The sequence below is a fragment of the Indicator indicator genome, chromosome 6 (genome assembly GCF_027791375.1).
Source record: "Indicator indicator isolate 239-I01 chromosome 6, UM_Iind_1.1, whole genome shotgun sequence".
NCBI lineage: Eukaryota > Metazoa > Chordata > Aves > Piciformes > Indicatoridae > Indicator > Indicator indicator.
This window is the reverse complement of record NC_072015.1, coordinates 30090853-30115872: the sequence shown is the minus strand read 5'-3', so window position 1 is coordinate 30115872 and position 25020 is coordinate 30090853. Positions and strand designations below refer to the sequence as shown.

Here is a 25020-nt window from a genome sequence, read left to right as displayed (position 1 = left end):
ACTACTGGAGAGAGCCCAACAGAGGCTACACAGATGCTGAGGGGACTGGAGCATCTCTCTGAGGAGGAAAGGCCTAAAGGATAGGGCGCAAGAGAATGGGGCCAGACTCTTTTCAGTGGTGTCCAGTGACAGGACAAGAGGCAAGGGACACAAACTGTAACCCAGGAAGTTCCATCTGAACATGAGGAAAAATTTCTGTGAGGGTGCTGGATTTCTGGAGCAGGCTGCCCAGAGAGGTTGTGGAGTCTCCATCTCTGGAAAGATTCCAAACCTACTTGAACATTGCAATCCTGTGCAACCTGCTCTGGAAGACCCTTCTTTATCAGGGGCATTGATCTAGATGATCTCCAGATATCCCTTCAACCCTCACCATGCTGGGATTATCCAAAAGCTGTACGATTAATGTCTTTGGCCTTTTTTCTTTCTTCTTTTTATTTTTCTTTTTTTTTTTCCTGTGTGTTGTGTGTGTGTTTGGTTGAAGTTTTGTTTGTTTATATTTAGTTGGGTTTTTGATGTTTGCTTTTTTTTTCCCCCCTTGCTATGTAAAGTGTTATGATTTCTCTTGATAAGTTTAAGACAGACTTGATTGTGGATTTTAGCATATATGCCTGAGCCTATCCAGTCCCATTACCTTAGTTTTTGATGCCTCATTTTCTCATTTGATTGTCCTGACTGAATTAGAAACTACTATTTCCCACCCCCCACCCCCCCACCCCCTCCCTTTCTGCAAACAGTAACAGAAAAGGAAGTAGATGGAACTGCAATGAAAAGAGTGTAAAAAGGTCTTTGCAGATCATGTTTCATAGGACTAATTCTTCCTGGAATTGTTTTTCATTTCCTGGGCAGACATACCCAGAGCCCTTCAATTCTTGATAAGCTTTGGCTGTCTGTGCTGACAGCCTGGAAATGTTTTCTGCCAGAAACCATAATGATCCCTCTTTCACAGTGCACTGAGAGTGCAGAAATGTGAAACACCATTGATTATTTTTCCTTTCTCAAATTGTCTAGCACGATGCCTCAAACCATACTATCTGTAAGAAAGAGAGAAATCTCCCAAGGTCATTTTGTTGCCAGAGGGAAAAAAAAATGTGGAAGTTTTTCTGTGCTTTTGATAAATAACTTTCACATATTTTTTTTTCTTTTAGAGGAATCCTGAGTGAAATGTTTATGTACCATCCCCAAGCAGTGTTTGGCCATATTATGAAAGCACATTGGAGTTGCTTAATAAGCAGTTAAATATGTAACAAGGCACATAAAATGAGCACTTCCCTGACATTTTTATCAGCCCTTTTAAGAACAGAATCATGGATGACTTTTCTTTGCTTCAAAACACAGAGTGTGACCTTTTTCCTCTTTATTTGACACAGGAAACCAAAATTGACTGCGTCAGGGTAGCCACAAAAGGTATGTTTGTATTATATCATGTATCCTGTATTTCAGCTTGCTGACCTTTCCTTTACGTGGTCTTTGCAAACCTGAAGAACCTACTTTTTATTTCTAAAAGGCACCACTAAACCCATTACAGAATTTAAAATGATTCATTTGCATCTCTGGCTGAAACTTAGGAAGTTTGTTTGTTTGTTTGTTTGCTTGCTTGTCCTAATTATTGTATTAGTCACTTGTAGCTGTCTACTTGAACACAAGGTTCTTAAAATATATTCTGTGGTTTGTTTTTTTTTTATATGATCTCATGATAAATATTTTGGACTAAATGTAATAGAGATGTAAAATTGCCAATTGCAGGGTACATGCTAGCTGATTATACATCTGTAGTGAAGAATTACTCCTTACTCCTGAACAATTATCTTATCTTAATTGCTTTGTAAAAGAAAAAGTGGAGAAATCACGTTCTTCATTTTCACAGTACAGATCTTCTATCTTTACTGGGCTGTCAGCACATGATGATAGCATTGGCGAGAGCAGGTTTGTATAATTGAAGCAGTGATAGCTGTACGTTTGAGCCCCAAACAGGGAAAGATAAGCATGCTGCTGATGTACATTGCTTTGGAGGCTAGAACCTGTCTGTGGTTATCTTTGTATTTTCATCTGGTGGCAACTTCAAAGCCTGGAAAAGGAGTGATGGGTTGGTATGATTATTTCACAGTCTCACAAGTGTATCAGAGGTTGGAAGGGACCTCAAGAGATCATCGGGTCCAACCTCCCAGAGCAGGATCACTTAGGGTAGTCCACACAGGAATGCATCCAGGTGGGTTTGGAAAGTCTCCAGAGAAGGAGACTCTACAACCCCCTCTGGGCAGCCTGTTTCAGTGTTCTGTCACCTTCACTGAAACTGTCACCTTCTCCTCATGTTGAGGTGAAATCTTCTATGTCCAAGTTTGAACCCATTGTTCCTTGTCTTACCACTGTGAACCACCAAAAAGAGCCTGGCCCCCTCTACTTGACAACCACCCCTCAGATATTTATAGACATTGATCAGATCCCCTCTCAGTCTTCTATTCTCCAGACTAAACAGCCCCAGGGATCTCAGTCTCTCTTCATAGGGGAGATGCTCAAGTCCCTTAATCATCCTCATGGCTCTCTGTTGGATTCTCTTCAGCAGGTCTCTGTCTCTCTTGAACTGGGGAGCCCAAAACTGGATGCAGTATTCCAGATGTGGTCTCACCAGGGCAGAGTAGAGAGGTAGAAGAACTTCCCTAGACCAGCTGGACACATCTTTCTTGATGCATCCCAGGATCCCATTGGCCCTCTTGGCCACGAGAGCACATTGTTGTTCCATGGAGAACTTGCTGTCCACCAGCACTCCAAGGTCTTTCTCTGTGGAGTTGCTTTCCAGCAGGGCAGCCCCTAACCTGTACTGGTGCCTGTTGTTATTTGTCCCCAGATGTAGGAGAGAGAGAGATTTGGAGATAGAGATAGTACTGCTAGGAGCAGGAGCAGTTTGGGTACCTGCTAAGAGTATAAAACTTCATCCCTGTACCATCATTCCTTATGGGATATCATAGATTTATAGAATGATTTTGGTTGGAAAAGACCTTTAAGATCATTGAGCCCAACCATTATCTCACTCTACCAACGGTGGTGCTAAACCAAGTCCCTCAGCGTCACATCTCTGCCTGTATGTCTTATAGTGACTATCCCTAAGTTAGCTGATTGCATTATTTCCTTCATATGTAGACTTCACAATTCACAGAATCACAGAAGGACCAGGAGTGGAAGGGATCTCTGGAGATAATCTAGTCACTCCTACCAGAGCAGGTTCATCTAGAGCAGGTTGCACAGAACAGCATCCAAGAAGGTTTTGAATCTCTCCAAAGTCACCATCACCATCTCTAAATTTAAACAAGATGAAGGAAAATCTCAGTATTTAAAAGTAACAGAAATTCCAGCACATAGTTGCCTCTTTTGAAAGGCTCCCTAAAGTGACAAATATTTTTTCCCTTTTTTATGACTTTTTGAACTCGTTCTTAGTTTATTTGTTTTTCAAAGTAGATTTAATTCTAATTTATTAACTGTCTGCTTACTAAAGCATAGAAAATTTAAAAATCATAGAATCAAAGAGAGTCTTGGATTGGGAGAGACCTTTAAAGGTCATCTAGTTCAGCTCCCCTATACTAAGAAGGAACAACTAGATCAGGTTGCTCAGAACCCCATCCAACCTGACCTGGAGTGTCTCCAAGGATGAAGCATCAACCACCTCCCTGGGCAACCTAGGCAAGTGTCTCACCATCCTCAGCACAAAAAAATTTCTTCTCTCTATCCAGTCTAAATCTCCCCTTTTTTAGTTTAAAACCATCACCCCTTGTCCTATGGCAACAAGCTCTGATAAAAAGGTTATCTCTATCTTTCTTGCATGCCCCTTTAAGTACTGAAAGGCCACCATAAAGTCTCCAAATAACTAAAGCAAAATGTAAGATGAGAGATTAATTCCAGGTTCAACATGAAACTAATGCTGTTGTTTTCCAAGTAGCTTCAGTGATATCAAGAGTGCACTATGATACCTCAGAAATCCTAAGAGGTGATAATAGGAATGGATTTTAAATCATTTGAATATCTGTATTCCTAATCACTAATGGCTGTTCAACTATTTCAGCTACTTGGCAGACTGAAAAAAAATCTCACTGTCTCATTTGAGAAGTGAGAATAACTTTATGGATTGGAATGGCTCCCATAGCAACAGGCTACTTTGAGCTAGCCCATTTGACAATGGAGATGTGAGAAATGGAGCTTTTATTTTAAACACATCCCCACACATTTTTGATTTGAAGGCATGTAAAAAAATTCTTTATAATACCTTTGTGAAGCCTGCAGAATAAGGAGAGTTGTTATTGGGAAGACGTGAAAACCAGAGCTGTCCTTGACGGCGTTTGTAGTCCCTGGCACAAAACTTTCTTGGAGGTCTTCTGCAGATCATTGATTTCCATCCTTACAGACTGAATGTCTGTATTATATTTTTAAATTCTATTAATTTATAAAAATACAATGGAGACCATCACGTATTTTAATAGATCTAACTTGAGAGAATCATAGACTAGTTAGGTCAGAAGAGACCTGTGAGATTGTCAGGTCCAGTTATGCCCAGCACTGCCAACACCATTAACCATGTCCTTCAACATCACACCTATACACATTTTAAATCCCTTCAGGTGTCTTCACCACTGTCTTGGGCAGCCTTGACAACTCGTTTGAGGAAGAAATTTTCCCGATGTCCAACTTAAACCTCCCCTAGTGCAGCTTGAGTCCATTTCCTGTTGTCCTAACCCTTGTTCCTCGGGAGAGGAGACCAATCCCTACCTCTCTCCAAATTCCTTTCAGGTAGCTGCAGAGATCAAGAAGGTCCCCCTCAGCCTCCAGGTTCAGCAACTCTAGCTACCTTCATTCACTCCTCAGAAGACTTGTGTTCTAAAAAAGCAGACTTCTGTGCCCTCTGTGGACTTCTCAAATATAGAGGGAAACAGCATAGTGAAAGCAGCAAAAACCTTATTGTCTATGGGTCAGAAGTTTTGTGTCTTCAGTATAAGCACAGGAAAATAAGCTGCTTAAGCTCCATCATGTTCTCATTGTGTCCATCTATTTATTACAGTGCTTCTTACTAATAAGATTGCAAATGTTCTCTAGTACAAATCCAGTTTTCAAATGCCAATAACATTTCTGAAATGTTTGTGTTCTGGGCTTCCCCTTATCTTTAAAAGTTCACATTTGGTGTTTTTTAAAGCTGAATTGATGTGCTTTAGGTTTTTAATTTATAAAACTGGTGCAATCTTGGGGAACTTATTCTAGCTGACCCTGCATTAGCAAGGGTTTGGACTAAGTGTTCTCCAAGAGTCCCTTCCAATACCTACCATGCTGGGATTCTGTGATTCTTTTAAATTAAGGTTTGATCCTACAGCCTTGTGTAGGGCATTGGAGTTAGTAGACATACTCTAGAATTAGTACTCACATGTTTGCATATGGCAAGCCATATGCTTTTTAGGACCTAATCAGGTCAACTTTGCACCTAGTTTTGAGCACAAAGAATAATCTTCCAGACTACGTTGCAAGTATTCTGTCATAATGTGGACATCTAAGTATTTTACTGGATTAATGTCTGTGCCATGAACTGTATACACGGTAAAACAAACAGCCAACTCTCTGCTTCTTCCTTGAAAGCTTCTGCAATTCCATTTCTTCTGAATTTTAGGATTGCACCAAGCACACTGGCAACCCTGCCTGAGATCCAAATCACCCAAGGCAACCTCCAAGCTGGTCCATTGAGCCAGCTAGGCTTGGCCAAACCTCCTCATTGTCTATATTAAGAGTGTATGGAGTCTGCCCTCAAGATCTAACATACCACAGAACCACAGAATGGGCTGGGTTGGAAAGGACCTTCAAGATCATGCAGTCCCAGCCCCCTTCCATGGACAGGGACACTCTCCACCAGATTAGGCTGCTCAAGGCCCTGTCCAACTTGGCCTTGAACGCTTCCATGAAGAAGACCTCCATGGAGAAGGCATCCATAACATCCTTAGACAACCTGTTCCACTCTCTCACCACTCTCACTTCTTGTAAAGAATTTCTTTACAGTACTTCAACTTAAGTCCAAGTTAAATAAAGTCAAGGAAATAACAAGGAAACAAGTCAAATAACAAGGAATCAAGTACAGGTCAGTAAATAAAAGGGCATTTAAAAAAAAAAGAAAAAAAAAAAAAGAAAAAACAAACCCAACCTAAGGACAACTCCATCAGCTCTAGTCTCTAACACTGCTGTTATTGCTTCTTTCAGGCACAAGAGACATGAAATATAGCTATATAATTTTCTAGCTGCATTTAATTATCCAAGCTCCAGATAACCTGTTGTTGGTGCCCTTGAGACCTTCTTAAGATAATTAAGGTTCTATTTTATCACTAAGTTTTGCAATGTTCATTCAATGGCCCACCATATGCTTTTGTAGTTTTTTGATAAATAAAAATAAATTATTAAGTGTAATATAAAGCTACTGAGTGCTCTCACCCCAGATCCAGCAGAACCTTTGAGTAGGTGCTTCACTTTTCACTCCTTTTGGTGTTAGCAGGTATTTATCAGGGAGTGTAGTGATGAGACAATGGGTAACAACTTCAAAATGAGAGAGGGTGGATTGATGTTAGATATTGGGAAGAAAGTCTTCACTGTAAAGGTACTGAGACACTGAAACAGGTTGTCCAGGGAGGTGGTAGGTACTCCACCCCTGGAAACATTCAAGGTCAGATTAAACAGGCCTCTGAACAATCTGGTCTTGGGGAAAGTGGCACAGGAGGTGGAACGCATCCAGGTGGGCTTTGAGAATCTCCAGAGAAGAAGATTCCAGAAGCTCTCTGGGCAGCCTGTTTCAGTGCTCTGTCACCAGCACAGTGAAGAACTGTCTCCTCTTGTTGAGGTGGAACCTCTTGTGTTCTAGCTTGTACCCACTGTTCTTTGTCCAATCACTGGGCACCACCAAAAAGAGACCATCACCTTCATCCTGACACCCATCCCCCAGGTGATCAGATCCTCTCTCAGCCTATTCTTCTCCAGACTAAACAGCCCCAGGTCTCAGTCTTTCTTCACAGGAGAGTCATTCAAGTCTTGCAATCATCTTCGTGACTATCCATTGGACTTTCTCCAGCATATCCCCATCTCTCTTGAGATGATCTTTACAGTTCCTTCCGACTCAAACCTTTCTGTGATTCTATGATAATGCACATGCTTACTGTCCAGCACGTGCTCAGATGGCACACACTAAACTGTGTTGCTGGATCAGAGACAGGTGCACCAGGTATTTTCTCATTCCATCAAGTATCTTTTCAATAACCTCAGTTCGTAACATTTTTGAAAATGGTCTTGGATTATGACCATTACCTTTTCACAGATGAACCCTTTGTTAAATATATTCTTCTAGAGATCATATAAAAATCCTGACTGCAATGATTTTAAGTGTAATTTAGTATCAGAATATTCAATTTTGTAGAACTGAAAGTTCCCTTCCTGCTTCTGCTGAAGTCTTTGCCACTGCCTTTGCTAGGAGAAGAATCAGACTTCTTGTAACTCTTCTGTTCTTAGTTTTCCCTGGAGAAAGGCTTCTAGGACCTCAGTGACTATTTGGTGTCTATACAAATGTGGAGACCTCAGGGCCTCCTCTCCCATTATTTTTGACAAGATAATTAAACAAACAAACAAACAAAAGTCATGAAGAGGATTTTGTACCAGTGGTAATAAAGGTTGTCGTATTTTGCTTGAAATATGGTTTTCATATACCTACTCATTCTGCAACCTAAATGACTCTAAAATCTCAGCAGACAAAACTGAAAACATTCCAAAACTCCTCCAAGTTTATTGCTCTCAACTTTGTGGTGGTTGGTGATTTATATTAAGACTATTTCCTGTCTGGATGGAAACATCTTGGTTATCTCCTAGGAAGTCAGTTCTCAAGAGGGAGACATCATTGTTCTAATTTTGCAGTATTGGAAGGCTTTCATTAATTATGAGAGAGAAAGGGATATTATAATATTTTAAATCGAATAGCAACAGCACTCTAGCAGCTACTATCAACACTGAATTTCAGTGTTGCAGAGGGATCTCTCAAAATATTATGCAGCAGCAGTTTTGAGTTTAATTGTCTGCAGATGGTAGATGATCTATGTTCCTCACTCGTTGCCACACTCCTAATCGCACCCAGGCTGTTCTATGTAAATGAGTGATCGTTCATATAATTTTGTCCTTAATTTTCCAATATTTTTTCCTTTGCATCATTCTCCAGCTGCATCATGTTGGATCTGACCTTTTAATGTTTTTAATTTTTTTTTATACCCCTTAATATACATGTATCATACTGTGCTTAACCGTTTAGAGGCAATATAGAACTGCTGGCAAACAAAGAAATATTAAGTTTATTAATGCGAGATGAGTTAATAGTTGTCTATACCAGTCAGTGATTGTTACCCTTCTGATAGAAAAACCTTAATACTTCAGGCACACATACACACAAAAAATCAGTTCTGCAGCTTTTTCTTGCCTTAGTGGCAAAATGTGAACTTGAAACTCAGGCTTCAGAACTTATGTAGATACTTAAGTAAAAGCATGCCCAACTCACAGTGGTCATTCTCTATGTGCTAGAAGTTAAGTACATGTGTCATGTATGTTTTTTTCAGAACAAAGACACAAGCAGGTACAAGAAAAATTCATCTTAACTAGATCAAAAATAGTTCACATGAAAATTATGCTTTCAGAAGGAAAAATGTGCTATTATGAAACAGGAAAACAAAGTGTGAAACTAGCTCAAACTACCTGGAGGAGTTAACGCTAGAGTATGAAAGACAGTTAATTTCAACTTAGAAAGCTCAGTGCTGTGACTTGCATAGCCAATGATTCTCCACTTTAACGTTATATGTAAATAATGTACTTTGAACCCTCTTCCTGAACGAAAGTCACATACAAAAGCTTATTAATTTGCAGAATAACCAAACTAACAACTCAAGATGAAAAGCAAAGTTGTAAGAGTTTTTGTTTTGTTTTGTTTTGTGGTGGTTTTAGGGGTTTTGGGTTTTTTTTCTTTCTTTTTTTTTTTTTTTTTGTGAGAAGTTCAGACAATAAACGATTGATCAAGTTTCTTCTTGCTGGCCTAGCTTCAGTCTGGCTTTTTTTTCCTTCATGCATGCTGACCTGGAAATCTTCCTTTGCCTTAGCTGCGATAATCGTGACTCAGCTTACAACACCATACATTCGCATCGCCCCTGCTGCAGGCGACGACCAACTAACAGGTCAGATGTTCAAGTACAGACAACTCATCATGCCCATTCTCTCTCATTTCCTTTGGCTCCTTTTCCTTGATGGTTTCTTCATTTTCTGCTCATAAATAGTTTTCTATGTTGAAAGTTTCTGTTCTGTTTCCAGATTTTTCTTCAGCCCCATTAAAGTAAAATCGTGTGCTTGGCATCAAAATGTAGACACACATCCGTACGTTCAACTCCGCTGCATGTGCCCATTGTGTGTGTGATCTGTGGAATGTTCCTTCAAGCTTGATGTTTTGAAGAGATCTAGTCTTGCTCTATCCATAAATTGAATGTTAGCTTGAATATAGATAAATATTTTTGTACTTGTTTATTATTTTTCTGTGCTTGAATTTAGAGACAATTTAGGTTCAAGAGCTGCGTGTCTAAGTCAGGACAAAGGTCTTGGATTAATGGATTTCCTTCTTATGCAGGATGTTGGGAGGACCATATTTTCTGGCAACATTTCAATATGCAAAAAAAAATTAAAGAAATAAAATTGATTTCTTTAAAATTATGTCATAGATGAGTTCTAGGATTAAAACCTAATAATGTAGTATGTGGTACATGAAAAGAAACAAGACTGTAAGGTTTTTAAGTCAAATCGGCAAAGTAAGCTCAGTACTTGAGCTTGTTAGGGCTGTGTGTGTCCTGAAGGCCATTTCAGACAATCTTCATCATCTTGGGGGAAAGACTCATTTTGTCTGAAATCAAACACATGCAAAAAACCTTTTAATGGATTTGGAAATCCTTTTATTTTCAAACAGAAGCAAAGAGCATTAAAAACAGTAGAATCTAAAGTGAGTTTTGTGGGATACATAACACGGGAAGTTAGGCCTAGTCCATCACCATTTAGCATGCTATAAAATCTTTGCCTCTTTCAGGAATACTGGCAGAGTTCCTCAGGAAGCATGCAAATGTTGATGCCAGGGTGTTTAAGAAGGAGGAGTTCGGATCTGGATACCACTATAGTCAATCAGAGGCAGTTAAATTATTCAGCTTAAGATAAGAGGATTAGTGACACATCTACCATAGCTTTTAATTCCAGGTTATGTGTTCTAGTAACAAAGCTGAGCGGTCCACAATGCCCAATTTCCCACGTCAGTCAAGACAAAACTGTTGCTCATATATTTATGCTATATATAGGCTCTAACCAGAATAACATGTTTAGATGATACCAGGATGGACTAGCTCTAACTAACACCTAGTTGCTGTTAGTGCTGCTTGTCAGCAGCTCTGTCCACATAGGGTTTTATAGCCCAGCTATTTTCTTAATTGTGAACACAAATGCAGCTTTGAAGAGACAAAGAACATCTGTTTCATATCCTTCAACTTCAACTACTTTTGGTCTCCTTATCACAGGGTTTGGTTGGACTTGACGACGTTAAAGCTCTGTTCAAAACAATTCTATGCTTCTGTAGCGAAGCTTTACATCGTTTCCCATATGGAGAATTAGATGTTTTTCTGCTCCTATTTTTTTTTAATACAAATCTAGGTGACTACAGGAACCACTGGAGATACAGGTAGTGTAGGACAGCCAGTAAAGTATTTCTTTTGTTGGTTTGTCAATAGTGGTTCATAGTGTTGGTACTCTGTGGTTGTTTATCAAGTCTATGACTTTAATTTCTGTTCTGCCAGAACAGAAAAATCTGTTCTACTGGAAACTAATTTTTATAGGAGAAAATAATCAAATGAGGCCTCAAACAGCATTTATGGCTATTCATGAAATGTATCAAAAAGCCTCTGCAACTCCCTTGTCATTCTTGCAAGCCCTTCTCCTATTTGAAAGACTGTGTGATCCAAAGGAAAGAAGCATCTTCCTCCTCCTCAGCTTCCACAGCTGCAATAGGGAGTGAAAAACCTCACCCAGCCCAGGTGACTGGTCTCATGGTAGCAAAAGGAATATTTCTACAGAGACATACTGTTGAGGGGTCCCTTAGGTAGACTTTTGGACTTCAGGTCAGTACAGCAGAAATGGTATCTACAGTATCCATGAGAAATCCAAAGATCTTCTAGGAGGTTTACAGGAGCTGAAGTGGACATAAAGAAGAACAAAATGATGCACATTTTAACCACCCTTTTCTCATTCTCAAGAGTTGGGACTGGGCCAGCCAGAGGCTCTCTATGAACTGTTCTCTATGAACCACTCTCCCTTCCCAAAGGGAAGGAAAAGGGAATAAGGAAGAGAGACTGATGGGTTTGGAAAGAAACTAAATCAGCTGTGGTGGAAAGAAGAACAGTCCAATGAAATAGAGACAAAGAGATACAAATTAATATGTCACCACTGATGCTGGGGGCAGGCAGTGGGAAAATCCCACTCTGGATTCAGTGGCAGACAGGAACCTGATTCAGGAGCTGAATTCTGGAACTGGATTCAGGAACAGATAGATTGGGATAGAAGGCAAAATTGACAGCCTGTTCACTGTGAGCATGAATTGTGCTCCTGTAGGCAAGAAGGTCAATAGTTTCCTGGGTGCTGTGTGACTAGCAGGTGAAGAGAGGTTCTTCACCCTCTCTATGCTGTGCTAATCAGGCCACATCTGGAGCACCGGGTCCAGTTCTGGGCTCCCCAGTACAAGAGGGACAAGGAACTACTGGAAAGAGTCTAATAGAGGCTACAGATATGCTGAGGGTACTGGAGCATCTCTCTGAGGAGGAAAGGCTGAGAGAGCTGGGGCTGTTGAGCCTGGGGAGGAGCAGACTCAGAGGGAATCTCATCAATGCTCATCAATAGTTAAAGGGTAAGGAACAAGTGGATGAGGCCAAACTCTTTTCAGTGGTGCCCAGTGACAGGACAAGAGACAAGGGACACAAACTGCAACCCAGGAAGTTCCAGCTAAACATGAGGAGGAGCATCTTTGTTGTGAGGATGCCCAAAGCCTGAGGCAGCCTGCCCAGAGAGGTTGTGGAGTCTCCATCTCTGAAGAGAGTCCAAAGACACCTAGACATTGTGATCTTGGGCAACCTGTTGTGGGTAACCCTTGAGGGGTTGGCCTAGATGATCTCCAGAGGTCCCTTTCAACATCCACCGTGCTGTGATTCTGGGGTGATAGTCCTCATGATACCATCTTCGTATTTTCACAAACACTGTCTAACAGTAGGATTGAAACCATGTCGAAGGTTAACACAAAAGCTGTCCAATACACAAGTGGCTGTTTATTCTTGACTTTAAAGTTGAAAATCTGTGCTTTTAAGAAAGCCTGAAATCATTTGCGGTGTGCTTCAGTGTTTGTCAGAGACAGTTCATGTAATAGGTTTAAATTGGCCACATTTGGTATTCACTTGGTCCTCATCTATTTTGTTCTGTCTGCATTCTGATAAAACATCATGCTTGGAATTATGATTAGGGTGTTCATTCTTTCAGGCATTTTCCTAATTGTTGAAATATGTCTGAGCTACTTATATTTAAATTAAAGTATTTCCATTTGTGATTTAGTGGAGCAGCCACTACTTTACTGGATATTGTTAAGACTGATTTCCATAGAACACCCTTTTTCCTACCCATTGTTAATTACCCATGCAGCTGGAAGGGAGAGTTCTGTATTGCACACTCTTCAGAGGTTAAATTCTTGGTACAAATCAGATACAACAGGATACATTGGATATTTTGTACAATAACTGATGTTTAAGAACTGGGAAGAAGTGGCAATATTAAAGCTTAAAAGATTTTTACTCTGCATACCTTAAGGTCTGCTTGAGCAGCATATTTTACAGGCAAGCTAAAAGCAGTCATAAAATAACCCCAATTGGTTTCTTCTCCCCTGATTAAGTTAGCAGCATAATAAAAAGCACAGATTTATTCAGGTGTGTATTCAGTACCTCACAAGATTTATTGCTCGAGTCTGGGTCAGATTCTGTTCTCAGTCATTCCACTGCAGAAGTGGAAAAATGTCAGCTGAAACCATTGATTAAATCACAGCCTCACTGATTTTTTTTTTTTTATGACAAGGGATTTACTCCAGACTTATGCTGGACACAGTTTCTTTATTAACACAAAAAACAACAGCATGGATTTGAGAAGGAATATTTTCCTATTTATTTAGTTTCTTGTCTTTTCCAATGTATTTCAGGTATAGAGACACAGACTGGACAGATGTTCACATTCATTTTCTCCATCCTGAACCACGTCATGTTGATTTAGATGTATTTTGACATGCTGAAACTTGAAATGTTATTTTTGGGTAATGGACAACCCATGATTTCAAGGAATCATAGAATAGAATCACAGAATACACTGTCTTGGAAGGGACCTCTAGAGCTCATTTAGTCCAAGTCCCTTGCAGTAATCAAGGGCATCCCCAGCTAGGTCAGGTTGCTCAGAGCCCCATTAAGTCTGAAGAGCCCCATCAAGCCTGAGAGCCCCATCAAGCCTGAGAGCCCCATCAAGCCTGAATTGCATCATTTCCTAGTTGATACAAGAGTGCTGCCTGTAATAACAAAGCTATGTGTAGATACATCTGCCTGCAGGTTGCATCCACCATTTTAGGTTTTTATTCTTCTCTTGATATATCTAGGCAGTGTTTACATCAGTGGGAGCTGTGGGCAGTTATGCATGGTGTAATGTCAAAGCCATGCTACGATACGGTTGCAAGGCCAAGCGACAAGGAGAGAGGACTGAGAATGGATCTGACTCTGCAGAAGTTAAAATCTAAGGATGCTTTATAGGATGGCTCCAGTGATTGTTGTACTGATGGTTCAAGGATTCTGGGTCTCTTGCTCAGCTGGGCAGCATACAAAGCAAGAGGAAATCTTCCTCCTTTCTGCTGCACTGACTGAATGCATTTCAGTGGGCTGGAGTGTCACTTATGATTTATTGCCCATTTTTGTTCTTTTATGTGTTAGATTTGTCATTTTTGCAGTGACAGTTTCATCTATAAAACAGTATAGTTACAAGAAAATGTTAAGAGGATACAGGAGTGCCATGGGAGCTCCTGTTTCCCTTTCCTCCTTCTATTTTTTTTCCTTGCACAGATATCAGGTTTTCTGTTTTTAAGACAATGCAGCCAAAGCATCCAGGTTTTTAAATGTGAGTGCATTTTCCACAGAGCGCCTGAAGAAGAGATGAAGTTAAACAATTAGACAAAGACAGCTTTAAAGTAATGCTGATAGCAATTCACATATGGTGAAATAACCCACAATATAAATACATGCCCTTTCCAGGTGTACACAATGGAGAACCTGAGCTGATGAGACGTCAGTTACCAATGTGATTCTATTAGTGATATTAAGTGCTCTATGTTTTACAGTAATAGGAATTCCTACAAGATTTTCTGCAAATGAATTATCAGTTTAAGTTCTGAAAGTATTCAAGTCATCACAGGAAAGACAGAAGTTCTGATCATGGGTTTAGGACCTCCTCCCATTCAGCAGCTCTTACTCTGGACAGGCTGGATTGGGGAGAATAGGTTGTGTTGGGGACAATGAGACCTTTACAGGCATCCTGCACAATTCATAACCATTTTGGTTGGAAAAGACCTTTAAGATTGTGGAGTCCAACCACCAAACCAACACCACCATGGCCATTAAACCATTTTTGCAAAGAGCCATGTCCACACGGCAAAGAGCCATGACTCCACCACCTCCCTGGACAGCCTGTTCTGTGGATCCAAGCTAGAGGAGGGTAGATTTAGATTAGACATTAAGAAGAAGTTCATCATCATAAGGATGGTGAGACACTGGAACAAGTTGCCCAGGGAGGTGGTGGCAGCCCCATCCCTGGAAGTTTCTAAGGGCAGGCTGAGCAACCTGATCTACTGGAAAGTGTCCCTGCCCATTGCAGGGGGGTTGGAACTATACGATCCTTGAGGTCCCTTTCAACCCTGATAATTGTATGATTCTATGTTTAGGAGAGTAGGGAGGATAAACTGCAGGAAGTCATATCAGCAGTTCTGCTCTGAGCCTTGATGTTGGCCAAGAAAGTATGGCTTCATCAAGGGTATCACCAGAGCCAGTGGTGTTACAGACTTGGGACAGAAACAACTGGAGAAGCTGGAGAAGATCCCATGATCTAGAAGATCAGTTTTCCCCTACTCTTTATGAAGGACAAGTACCCTGCTTACTGTAGAAACTAAATATCTTTTATTCAAGTTAAAAGGAGTTAAAAAGTTAGTTGCCACAGATAAAATATTCAGACATTGAAAGGAGCTGTGATACAGCCCTCAAGTACACAACTGGTTGGGAAACTTGAGTGTTCCAATCTATAGCTGAAAGAAGGATACGATTCCAAAAGTCAGTATCCAATATCTCTTTCATGAAGAAAGAGAAACAAAATTCAACTTCAGCTACTAAAGATGAGTCTGTTCAGTTCACCTTCACTTAAAAAAAATCATTTATTTGTGCAGTAATGTGTGATCTTAACACAAGGATATCTGTGAAGCTCTTTGAGGTTGAATTGGAGGGGAATGGAATGGAAGCATGAATCGAAGCATGAAACCCAGTTACAAAAGTAATACTAATGAACCCACCAGGATAAACTCTTAAACTGAATTCTTCACTGCCATCTGGGTAATAGTGGTCAGCGTCATGTCTAACCCAAACATACTTCAACAGCAGCGATTTGCAGAGAAGCAGAGAGTATAAAACAAGGCAGTAGGTATTTTTTTTGTTTAGAGCATAGTTGTGTGTCATAGAGTGTGTCATTTCATTTCTGCATAAAAAAGATACGTACCTCTGATTTTTGCATTCAAAGCAGAACATGTTTTGCATGTACCACAATGAAAAATTAAGGAGAGACAAGGGAAGTGAGAGAAACTCAGAGATATAATTAGTATCAAAAAAAACCTGCAAATTTCCATGTTTCCCATCTGTAGTTATTGACTGTATTCAGAAAATGCTAAGCAATTAGAATTTTAATTTGCAAGAAAATGTGGGACCAGTTGTGGGAAAAATAACCTAAAGTTCTTAGGAAATGCAAATCTGGTGTTTGCATCACATGGGAGTTAACAGCTTCATTACTGACCTGGATAAAGGGATGGAGTAGATCCCTCAGCAAGTTTGCTGATGATAACAAACTGGGAGGAGAGCCTGAGAGTCTGTCAGGCTGTGCTGCCATTCAGCAAGACCTGGACAAGCTGGAGAGTTGAGTAGGGGGGGACCTAATGAAATTCAACAAGGGCAAGTGTAGGGTCCTGCACAGGAGAGGAATAACTCCCTGCACCAGTACAGGTGAGGAGTTGACCAGTTGGAAAGAAGCTCCAAGAAGAATGACCTGGGAGTGCTGATGGACAAGAAGCTCACCAAGAGCCAGCAAGGTGCTGTCATGGCCAAGAAGACCAACGATGTCCTGAGGTGCATGAAGAAGAATGTGGCCAGAAGGGCAAAGGAAGTTCTCCTCCCAATCTACTCTGTCCTAGAGAGGCCACATCTGGAGTACTGGGTCCAGTTCTGGGCCCCCCAGCTCAAGAGAGACAAGGAACCACTGAAGTCCAGCAGAGGGCTACAAAGATGCCGAGGGGACTGGAGCATCTCTGTGAGGAGGAAAGGCTGAGAGACCTGGGGCAGTTTAGACTGGAAAAGAGCAGGCTGAGGGAGAAATCTTCTCAACACTTATTAATATCTGAAGCATGGGGACAAGAGGTTGGGGCCAGACTTTTTTCAGTGGTGCCCTGTGACAGTACAAAGGGTAACAGGCACAAGCTGGAACCCAGAAGGTTCCATCTGAACATGAGGAAAAAATTCTTTGCTGTGAGGTTGCTGGAGCCCTGAAGTAAGCTGCCTGGAGAGATTGTCAAGCAGCCTTCTCTGGAAAGATTTCAAAGCTCCCTGGACGTTGTGGTCCTGGGCAACCTGTTATGGGTTGGACTAGATGATTTCCAGAGGTCCCTTCCAAACCCTACCATGCTGTGATTGTGTGATTTTGTGTAAGCTTTTTGGAGGTTATATTTAGCACTTTTCAGTTGTCATTGAATCAGCTTCCAGTTGTGAGTAAATGTGTTGATAATTAAAAGGGATATGAAAAGAACTGACTAGAAAAATGCCTGTTTAAGTCATTCTTAATCAAATAGGACAGATGGAGAATTTTCTGTAACCCCTTAAAACATACAGGAGATATACCAAAAAAACCTGAACTATAAATCAGTGATAACCAGTCAGGGGGTGGACTTGTTCTACTCCGGTCCCAGTGCTAGAATCTTGGTTCATCCAACATTGCTTCAGTTTGGACAGATTTTTTTTATTGGCAACACTGTAAACGTTGCTGAAATGTGAACAAAAGAATTGCTGTGCTGTACTGGCACAAAGACAGATTTAGAATGCTGGGGAATTATTTTTCCTTTCTTGTGCTTTCTCTTCTCCAGTTCCTCTAGCCAACCTTCCTGCCCTAAACCACTGTTGACTCTGAAAATGTTTTACAAAGGAAGAGGGGTTGTCTTTTATTCTGCTTTTCATAAGTTTATCACAAATGTTTTTTGAGCTTTTCATCTATCTTTGAGTTGCTCAGAGAGGTGGTAGATTCCCCATCCCTGAAATAATTCCAGGGTGAGGTTGGATGGGGCTCTGAGCAGATGGGACTACTGATCCAGTTGAAGATGTCCCTGCTCCCTGAACTAGATGACCTTTGAAGGTCCCTTCCAATCCAAATCAGTGTATGATTTTATAATAGGTAAGTAATGAGTAATGAGAAGTAAATTCTGAGAGTGTGATTGGTTTTGAAGGATTTTTGAATAATCCTTCATAAGAGTTACAGAGTGGAAGGAGGCTGGTAGTGGAAATCACCAGGAATGTCAGCCTCATCTATGAGCAACATAGGCCAGCCATGGATCTGCCATTGGGATTCCTGTAGTACATTGTCTTTCTGCCCTGCTTCATTCTTTCTGGTCCTCACTGACTTTCCATTTGGAACTGTTCATTAATGTTCTTGTAGTTAAGTCAAGAAGATCAGAAGACAGTACCTCACTCCACTACTTCCCCATAGCTTCAGCTTACTCAGTTCCCAAGCTGGATGTGATCCCTTGCATTCACGGATGGAAAACAAAACAGTTATATTTGTCTATGCCAAGAACATTGAGTTCTGTAGCTGAGTTTCACTCTGAGTAGGTCAGCCACAGAAACGTTTCTCTGATCTGACTTCACATCTTCTCTGCCTGGTGGAAGCCAACTGAATACTAGTAAAGCCACATTTTACTTCCCTGAAAGAAGATGGAGGTAAGTCTTTTTCAGGCTTCAGATCCAGACATTTCCTGTTTGTACACAACACTTGAAATAAACTTTCAGGGATTTCTGGTTGATGTTTTTCAGCACAGGTTCAGTAGTAAACTTGGAAAAGTCCACAAGAGGTCTCCTTCAGTGATAGGTGAAATTTAAATGTCCTTGGTGAGGATGATGATAAGCTGTCTGCTACTTCTGTAGGAGTGGCTAGAAATTGGTGCTCACTTGGTTAGAAGAGGTTTTCTTTCTGAACAGGACCATTTTGGACTGATGGCTTTCAGTTCCTTAGAGCTAATTTGTGAGAGTCACTCTTCTGCTCTGAGTACTGTTGACTTGAAGTTATGTAGAGAACCATAAAATCAAATGGTTTAGGGATAAAAGTTTCTGGTTTCATGCATTTTACATATAGGGCTTCTTCTTCACAAAGTCAGACTTATAAAGTACTCTTGCACTTCCAGTAGCTCCAAGTGGGACCTTTTTGACTAGCATCAGCTGATAACCAACCCTACCTTTCAAAGTGCTGAGACAGCTGCAGTCCAGCAGCTGGTGCCTTTTTTCCAGACCTCCTTATCCTTATTCAGTAGGTGACCTACATGTATACATCAAATTTAAGGCAAGTATGTTCTCACTGCTCCTCAGCCAACTTTCTTGATCAGAAATTTGCATCTCATTAAGTCATACTGATCTTTGATGTGTCAAGTTGGGTAAAGAAGCCCAGTTTCTTCTCTTCCTAGCAGTCAGGAGGATTCTGCCTTTATTTCAGTATTGGGTCTGTCTTTCAGATATGGTCCATGACCTTTCTCGTTCTGTGATATGCACCATTGTGTCAGCTTCTTTGGTGATGCAGTAGCCAGGCTTTTTTTCCCCATTAAATAAACTAAAGTGTGTGTGGGTACCATTCTTAAAGTTCCAAAGAATAGATTTTTTTTTTTCCTTGGGAAATTGTTTATTTTCAAGAAGGAAATACACCAAGTTGCTATGTTCTAGTCTTGTTATTAATTTCTGGTTGTGGTGTGCTTTTGAGCATGCTTTAAACATCCTTTCATGATCTCAGTGCTATCAAAGTGTGAGGAGTTACACTTTCTTTCCTCCAGTAAGAATCTTATTTTATGTATGTTAGTTAGGCAAATTTCCTTGATTAAGAGAAAAGGGGAAAAGAAGAGCTATAATAAAAGTTGTCAAGAGCTAGGTCTAGTCTGGCCGCCAGAGGAGTGCCAGAGGCTCTCAATGAAGCCCTCTGCATTTCCAAATGGAAGAGAAAAGAAAGAAGGGAGAGAGACTGAGGTTTGGGAAAGAAACTAAATCATCCGTGTTAGAAAGAAGAACAATCCAGCGAAATAGAGACAAAAAGATCCAAAACCGATATCCAACACAAACTGCTATGGTAATGATGTCACCATTGTCACCACTGATTCTGAGGGAAGGCACTGGGGAAGTCCCAGACTGGTTTCATCAGCAGAAGCCAGACTGATGAGCTGGATTCTGGAACTGCATTCAGGAACACAAGGATCGGGCTTGAAGGCAGAAGGGACAAAGTGCTCCCGGGACACCAGCCATTGAAGAAGAGACTTGTCCCTGGTGATCCCTCAGCTTGATCCTGAAGATGCTCTCCAAGGAATGGAATGCCTTGTTGATCAGTTGAGGGTCACTTGTCATGTCCACTCCTCCCCACAGGTGCCATCTCTGACTTCCTGCAGCCCAAGGTGGGACACAAGATGTGGCAGTGCCCTTCCTCTGCACAGGAGCAAGTCTAAGCCAGAGCCTTTCTGCAGCCCAGCTCTTGGCAGTAACTCTCCCCATCAGCGTTGTCAGTGCTTGAAGCAGCCACTGGCTGTGCAAACCCGTCCTGAATTTGAGAAAATGCCCTCACTGAGCAGAGACTGGGGAGAGAAGGGAAATCCCTGACCAGAATTGGTTCTGTTCTAGCCCAAACCAGGACAGAAGATGATGGCTTTGTTGCAAATGAGCAAATGACCTGTTTCTCAGGGCTTGCAGCATGTTTTCCTGTAAGTCCTTATTTTAAATAGCACAATCTCCAGAAAAATCCTGTCTGAGGAGCCTGGATTAAATTCTCCTTATGAAATAAGTTGTGGTGAGACCAAAAGATGCGTGTCAAACTGGGAACTTTATTTGGTTTAGGCATGAATGTTATTATTCCTGACAACCTGAAACACAGATGTTTAACGGGAAAAATCTTTTTGCTCACATGCACCAACATGAATCATCCACCAGTGAGAGATACAGTTGGTTTGGTAGTCAGTTAAATGAGTCATATTCATCAGTGAAGGAGTTCTTTGCATTTCTTTTCATGCAGTTTTTTGTCGCCTATATTTACATTTTCATAAAGAATATCACAAACAAAATTAATAATTCATAATTATTGTTGCACAGCGGAGTCTTATTTTGATGGTCTCTTCTTCTTCACAATGATTTCTTCATAAGGCTGGTTTTTTGTGTTTCTTTTTTTTCCCCTGCTTTTCAAAAACACCAAAGAAACAATGTACCAAATCAGCATGGTTGTATTAAGAGAAGCACAGAAGACATTTTTTAGTCCAGAAAGATCTGTACACAGTAATATATATTATACCAATGAGCATAAATTACAGGGCAGATGGTCTCCTACTAAAATCTAAGTGCTGTTTAAGCCAGCAGTGTACTCAGGTGGCCAAGAAGGCCAACAAATTCCTGGCCTGGATCAGGAACATCGTGTCCAGCAGGAGTAGAGAAGTGATTGCGCCCCTATACTCAGCCTTGGTGAGGCCACATCTTGAGTATCAGGTTCAGCTTTGGGCCTCTCACTACAAGAACCTTGAGTTACTGGAGCATGTCCAGGGAAGGGCAACAAAGCTGGTGAATTGCCTAGAGAACAAGTCTTATGGGGAGCGACTGAGGCAACTGGGATTGTTAAGCCTGGATAAAAGGAGGCTGAGGGGAGATCTCATTGCTCTCTACAACTACCCAAAAGGAGATTGTAGTGAGGTGTGAGTCAGTCTCTTTTCTGTAATATCAGGTGATGGAACAAGAGGAAATGGCCTGAAATTGTGCCAGGGTTGGATAGTAGGAAAATATTCTTTACTGACAGAGGGATCAGGCATTGGAACATGCTGCCCAGGGAGATGGTGGAGTCACCATCCCTGGAAGTGTTCAAGAAATGTGTGGACATGGCACTTTGGGACATGGTTTAAGGACCATGGTGGTCTTAGGTTGACAGTTGGACTCAATGGTCTTAGAGGTCTTTTCCAGACAAACCAGTTGTATGATTCCTTCTCAGACATTCAAAGACAATGTCTAGTGAGTGCCAGCACGTCATAGGAGGAAAAAATAGGATAAAACCAGGATGCATCAATTTCAACACTTAAATGGCTCCTGCACTCAACAAAACAGAAAGAAAACATAATCCCTGCCCCGTGCTAAAAACACTTTATACATGAGCCAAGGACAGAAAGCAAAAAAAAAAAATGCTTTGAAAAGAGAACTAAAACAGCCCTTACTCTGAGGGATTTGCAAAACTAATATATTCAAGGCATGGAGTAGAGAGGGAAAAGTAAAAAAAAAAAAAATAATAAAAACAAAAACCCAAACCACCACTGATCAAAACCACCTTCTGTCACAAATTATACCCTGCCCAACACCACCACCTCGTAACTTCTGCCATATGGACGAAAAAGCAGCGCAGCTTCGAAGGAGAGCTGGGAATGCTGATTTGAAAGCTAACAATGAGGAAGGGGAGGGAGAACTTTTTCCTGTAGCTGGAGTTCTACCAGGAGTAATAAAACAAAGACTTTGTTAGCAGAATACATGCTGGCTAGCAGATGAGGAGTGGGTGCCAGTCACTTACAGTATAAACAGACTAGCCAAGGTGGTAATTCATTTCATCTACAAATGTGTATGTGCTTTGGGTCTTCTCCAAGGCAGCCACAAATCCTGGCATCTGGAATGAACTCAAAACTCAAATAAGAAGCATCTTGGACTGGCTTCTTTTTTCATAACACCAAGAATGCTGCTGCAGCCTTTACAATGAGGGTACTCTTTTCTGAAGTCTTAGGGCAGATGGGGGTTAGAAATGCTGAGGAAGCTTCTACAGGAAACAATTTTTTTGCACTACTGCTCCATTCAGTTGTATTTTGCAATCAGAGATGTAGGATTGGAATTCCTGTTGATCATTTGTTGATGAGGTTGTGGAGTCTCCATCTCCAGAGACTTTCAAAAGGATCATGGACAGGACCCTGTGCAACCTGCTCTAAATAGACATGTTTTAGCAGAGGGATTGGACTAGGTGATCTCCAGAGATCCCTTCCAACCTCTACCATTCTGTGATTCCATGATTTGACAATTATAAGAAGGACCTACCTTTTGGAGCACCTTGTTTCATACCAGTAGCACAGAGATCTTTGTGTACTTTCTTATTTTGTCATACTGCACTTTATCCCAGCCCTTTCTTTTTAGCACTTCTGCACTTCCTAATTTTATCTTTATGAACCTTTATTTCCTTCCTAGAAAGTGCCTAACTGTCATTCATAAGAGCTCTGTCAAATCAAAGAAGGGCAATGAAGCTGGTGAAGGGTCTGGAAAACAGGTCTTGGGTGGAGAAGCTGTGGGAATTGGAGTTATTTAGCCTGGAGGAAACAAAGCTGAGGAGAGACTTTCTTGCTCTCTACAACTCTCTGAAAGGAGGTTGTAGGGAGTTGGGGGTTGGTCTCTTCTCTCAGCAAAGCAATAGGACAAGAGGAAAGAGCCTCAAGTTGTACTAGTGTGGAGGTTTGGGTTGGATATTAGAAGACAATTCTTCACCAAAAGGGTTGTCAAGCCCTGAAACAGGCTGCTCAGGGAAGTACTGGAGTCCCCATCCCTGGAGGATTTTTAAAGATGTGTAGATGCAGTGCTGAGGGACATGGTTTAGTGGTGACCTGGCAGTGCTGGGTTAAACCGTTGGACTTGATGATCTTAAAGGTCTCTTCCAACTAAAACATCATTTTGCTTGGCTCGTTCACTGAGCAACTAGTTCTAGATTTCATTTTAATGAGGAACAGTTCTACTCAAGCCTTTCTATCCATAACATCCCTACAGGAGAATGTTTTTTATGAAGCTGGGAGGTTGATCAGTAACACACTGCTTGTGCCTTCTGAGTGAGAAAGGAAAGGGAACTTTCCCACCCAAGGAAGTGTCACAATCACTATAATCTTAATAGCAGACCTGGATATCTCTAATGAGAACTGGAAATTCTCAGGAGAGAGAGGATTTTTTTTTTACCTGCTCTTCTAACCCATGGTACAGAAATAGAAACTTCACTGCCTGAAGTAATTTAAGAATTCACAGTACAGCAAACACTAAATATTAGCAACTAAAATATAACTCTCAGTCTGAAGAGGTGGTAAGATGGCAAGAACTGGCTGAATAATCGTAAAAATTCAGAAAAGGAGATTCCATTATTAAGAAAAACTTGATGGAATAAGTTCTGAGAGTCAAAAATAAGTGAAATTAAATCTTCGGGTGTTTCATGGCTACTACTTAAAAATATTATCACTGGATCTTGCAAGGTACTAAACAAAATGGGAGCCATGAGGAAAAGTCATAAATCAGGCCAGCTGAATGCCATTTCTTCTAAGTGAAGAAAAATCAGATTTTTCACATTTTAAATGGTGCTGTAGGGAAACCCACAAAGGATGGGCAGTAAGTAAGTAAAAGTTAAAGTGGAATCATTGAGGGTAATTAGAAAAGTAAATAGCTAAGGGTCTGTAACCAAGCAATGTTACTGTCTTATACTTCATTCAGTTCAGGAAGCCTGTGGAAATACTTTGCAGGGTTTGGTGGCACCTTGGGGTTTATCTATAAGTGTATCTCTGCTTCTCAACTCTGAGTAGGAAGCACTCTGCTTTGTTCTTATCAAGCAAAGACTTTCCAAAGTCAGCACCTTTTTAAACTGGCAGGAAACAGTTTCCTTGCCCTTTCATTTTCGAAGCAGCTCCCTCAAGCTGTCCTGCACTCGCTGTTCTTTGCTGACCTGTTGCCTTTCTAGTGGTACACCACACTATACATGTCTGTTTGGTCTTGAATCTTCTTAGTCCACTAGCCCAGACAGTCTCAGCAGGAAAGCAGAAGCAGGGTTATTGTGAAAGGTTTAAAGTCAGGTGTCAGTGTACAAGGAAGGAATCAAAACCTTAAAGGTAAAATGAAGAAATAACCCTCAAATAAGTGACCCAGTCCAGTATTGTGAGGAAAATGCAGTGGGGCTAGCTCAGCTGTTGGCAACAATATGTAATCTGTCACTAAAAAACAGATTTTTAACTGGAGATAAGTACTCCACCAATCTTGCAGCTCTATATTTTCAAAGCTGCAGGGTGATCAAGGAAATTAAAAATTACTATATCAGACAAACTGGTTAAAACCACAATAATAAATAGAATAAATCACCAGAACTATTATATCATAACACAAGTTAACAAAGAAAGATTATATTTCACTCAACATTTTTAGTACATTTCATAGAATCATGGAACTGTTCCAGATGGAAAAGACCTTCAGAGGTCATGGAAAAGACCTTAGGGTCATGGATTCCAACCACCGACTTCAGACCACCACGGTCATTACACCATGTCCCTAAGTGCCATGTCTACACATTTCTTGAACACTTAGAGGCACAGTGATTCCACCACCTCCT

At 40.9% G+C, this 25020-nt stretch overlaps 1 protein-coding gene across 1 annotated transcript in view; it reads left to right on the top strand.

The window, feature by feature from the left end:
* Window positions 1-25020, top strand: part of PTPRM (protein tyrosine phosphatase receptor type M) — a 515441-nt gene that overhangs the window by 300793 nt on the left and 189628 nt on the right. The window contains exons 13-14 of the mRNA XM_054381571.1: window positions 1368-1404; window positions 9135-9209. Coding sequence (XP_054237546.1) covers window positions 1368-1404; window positions 9135-9209 — 112 coding nt within the window. The remainder of the gene's footprint in view (window positions 1-1367; window positions 1405-9134; window positions 9210-25020) is intronic.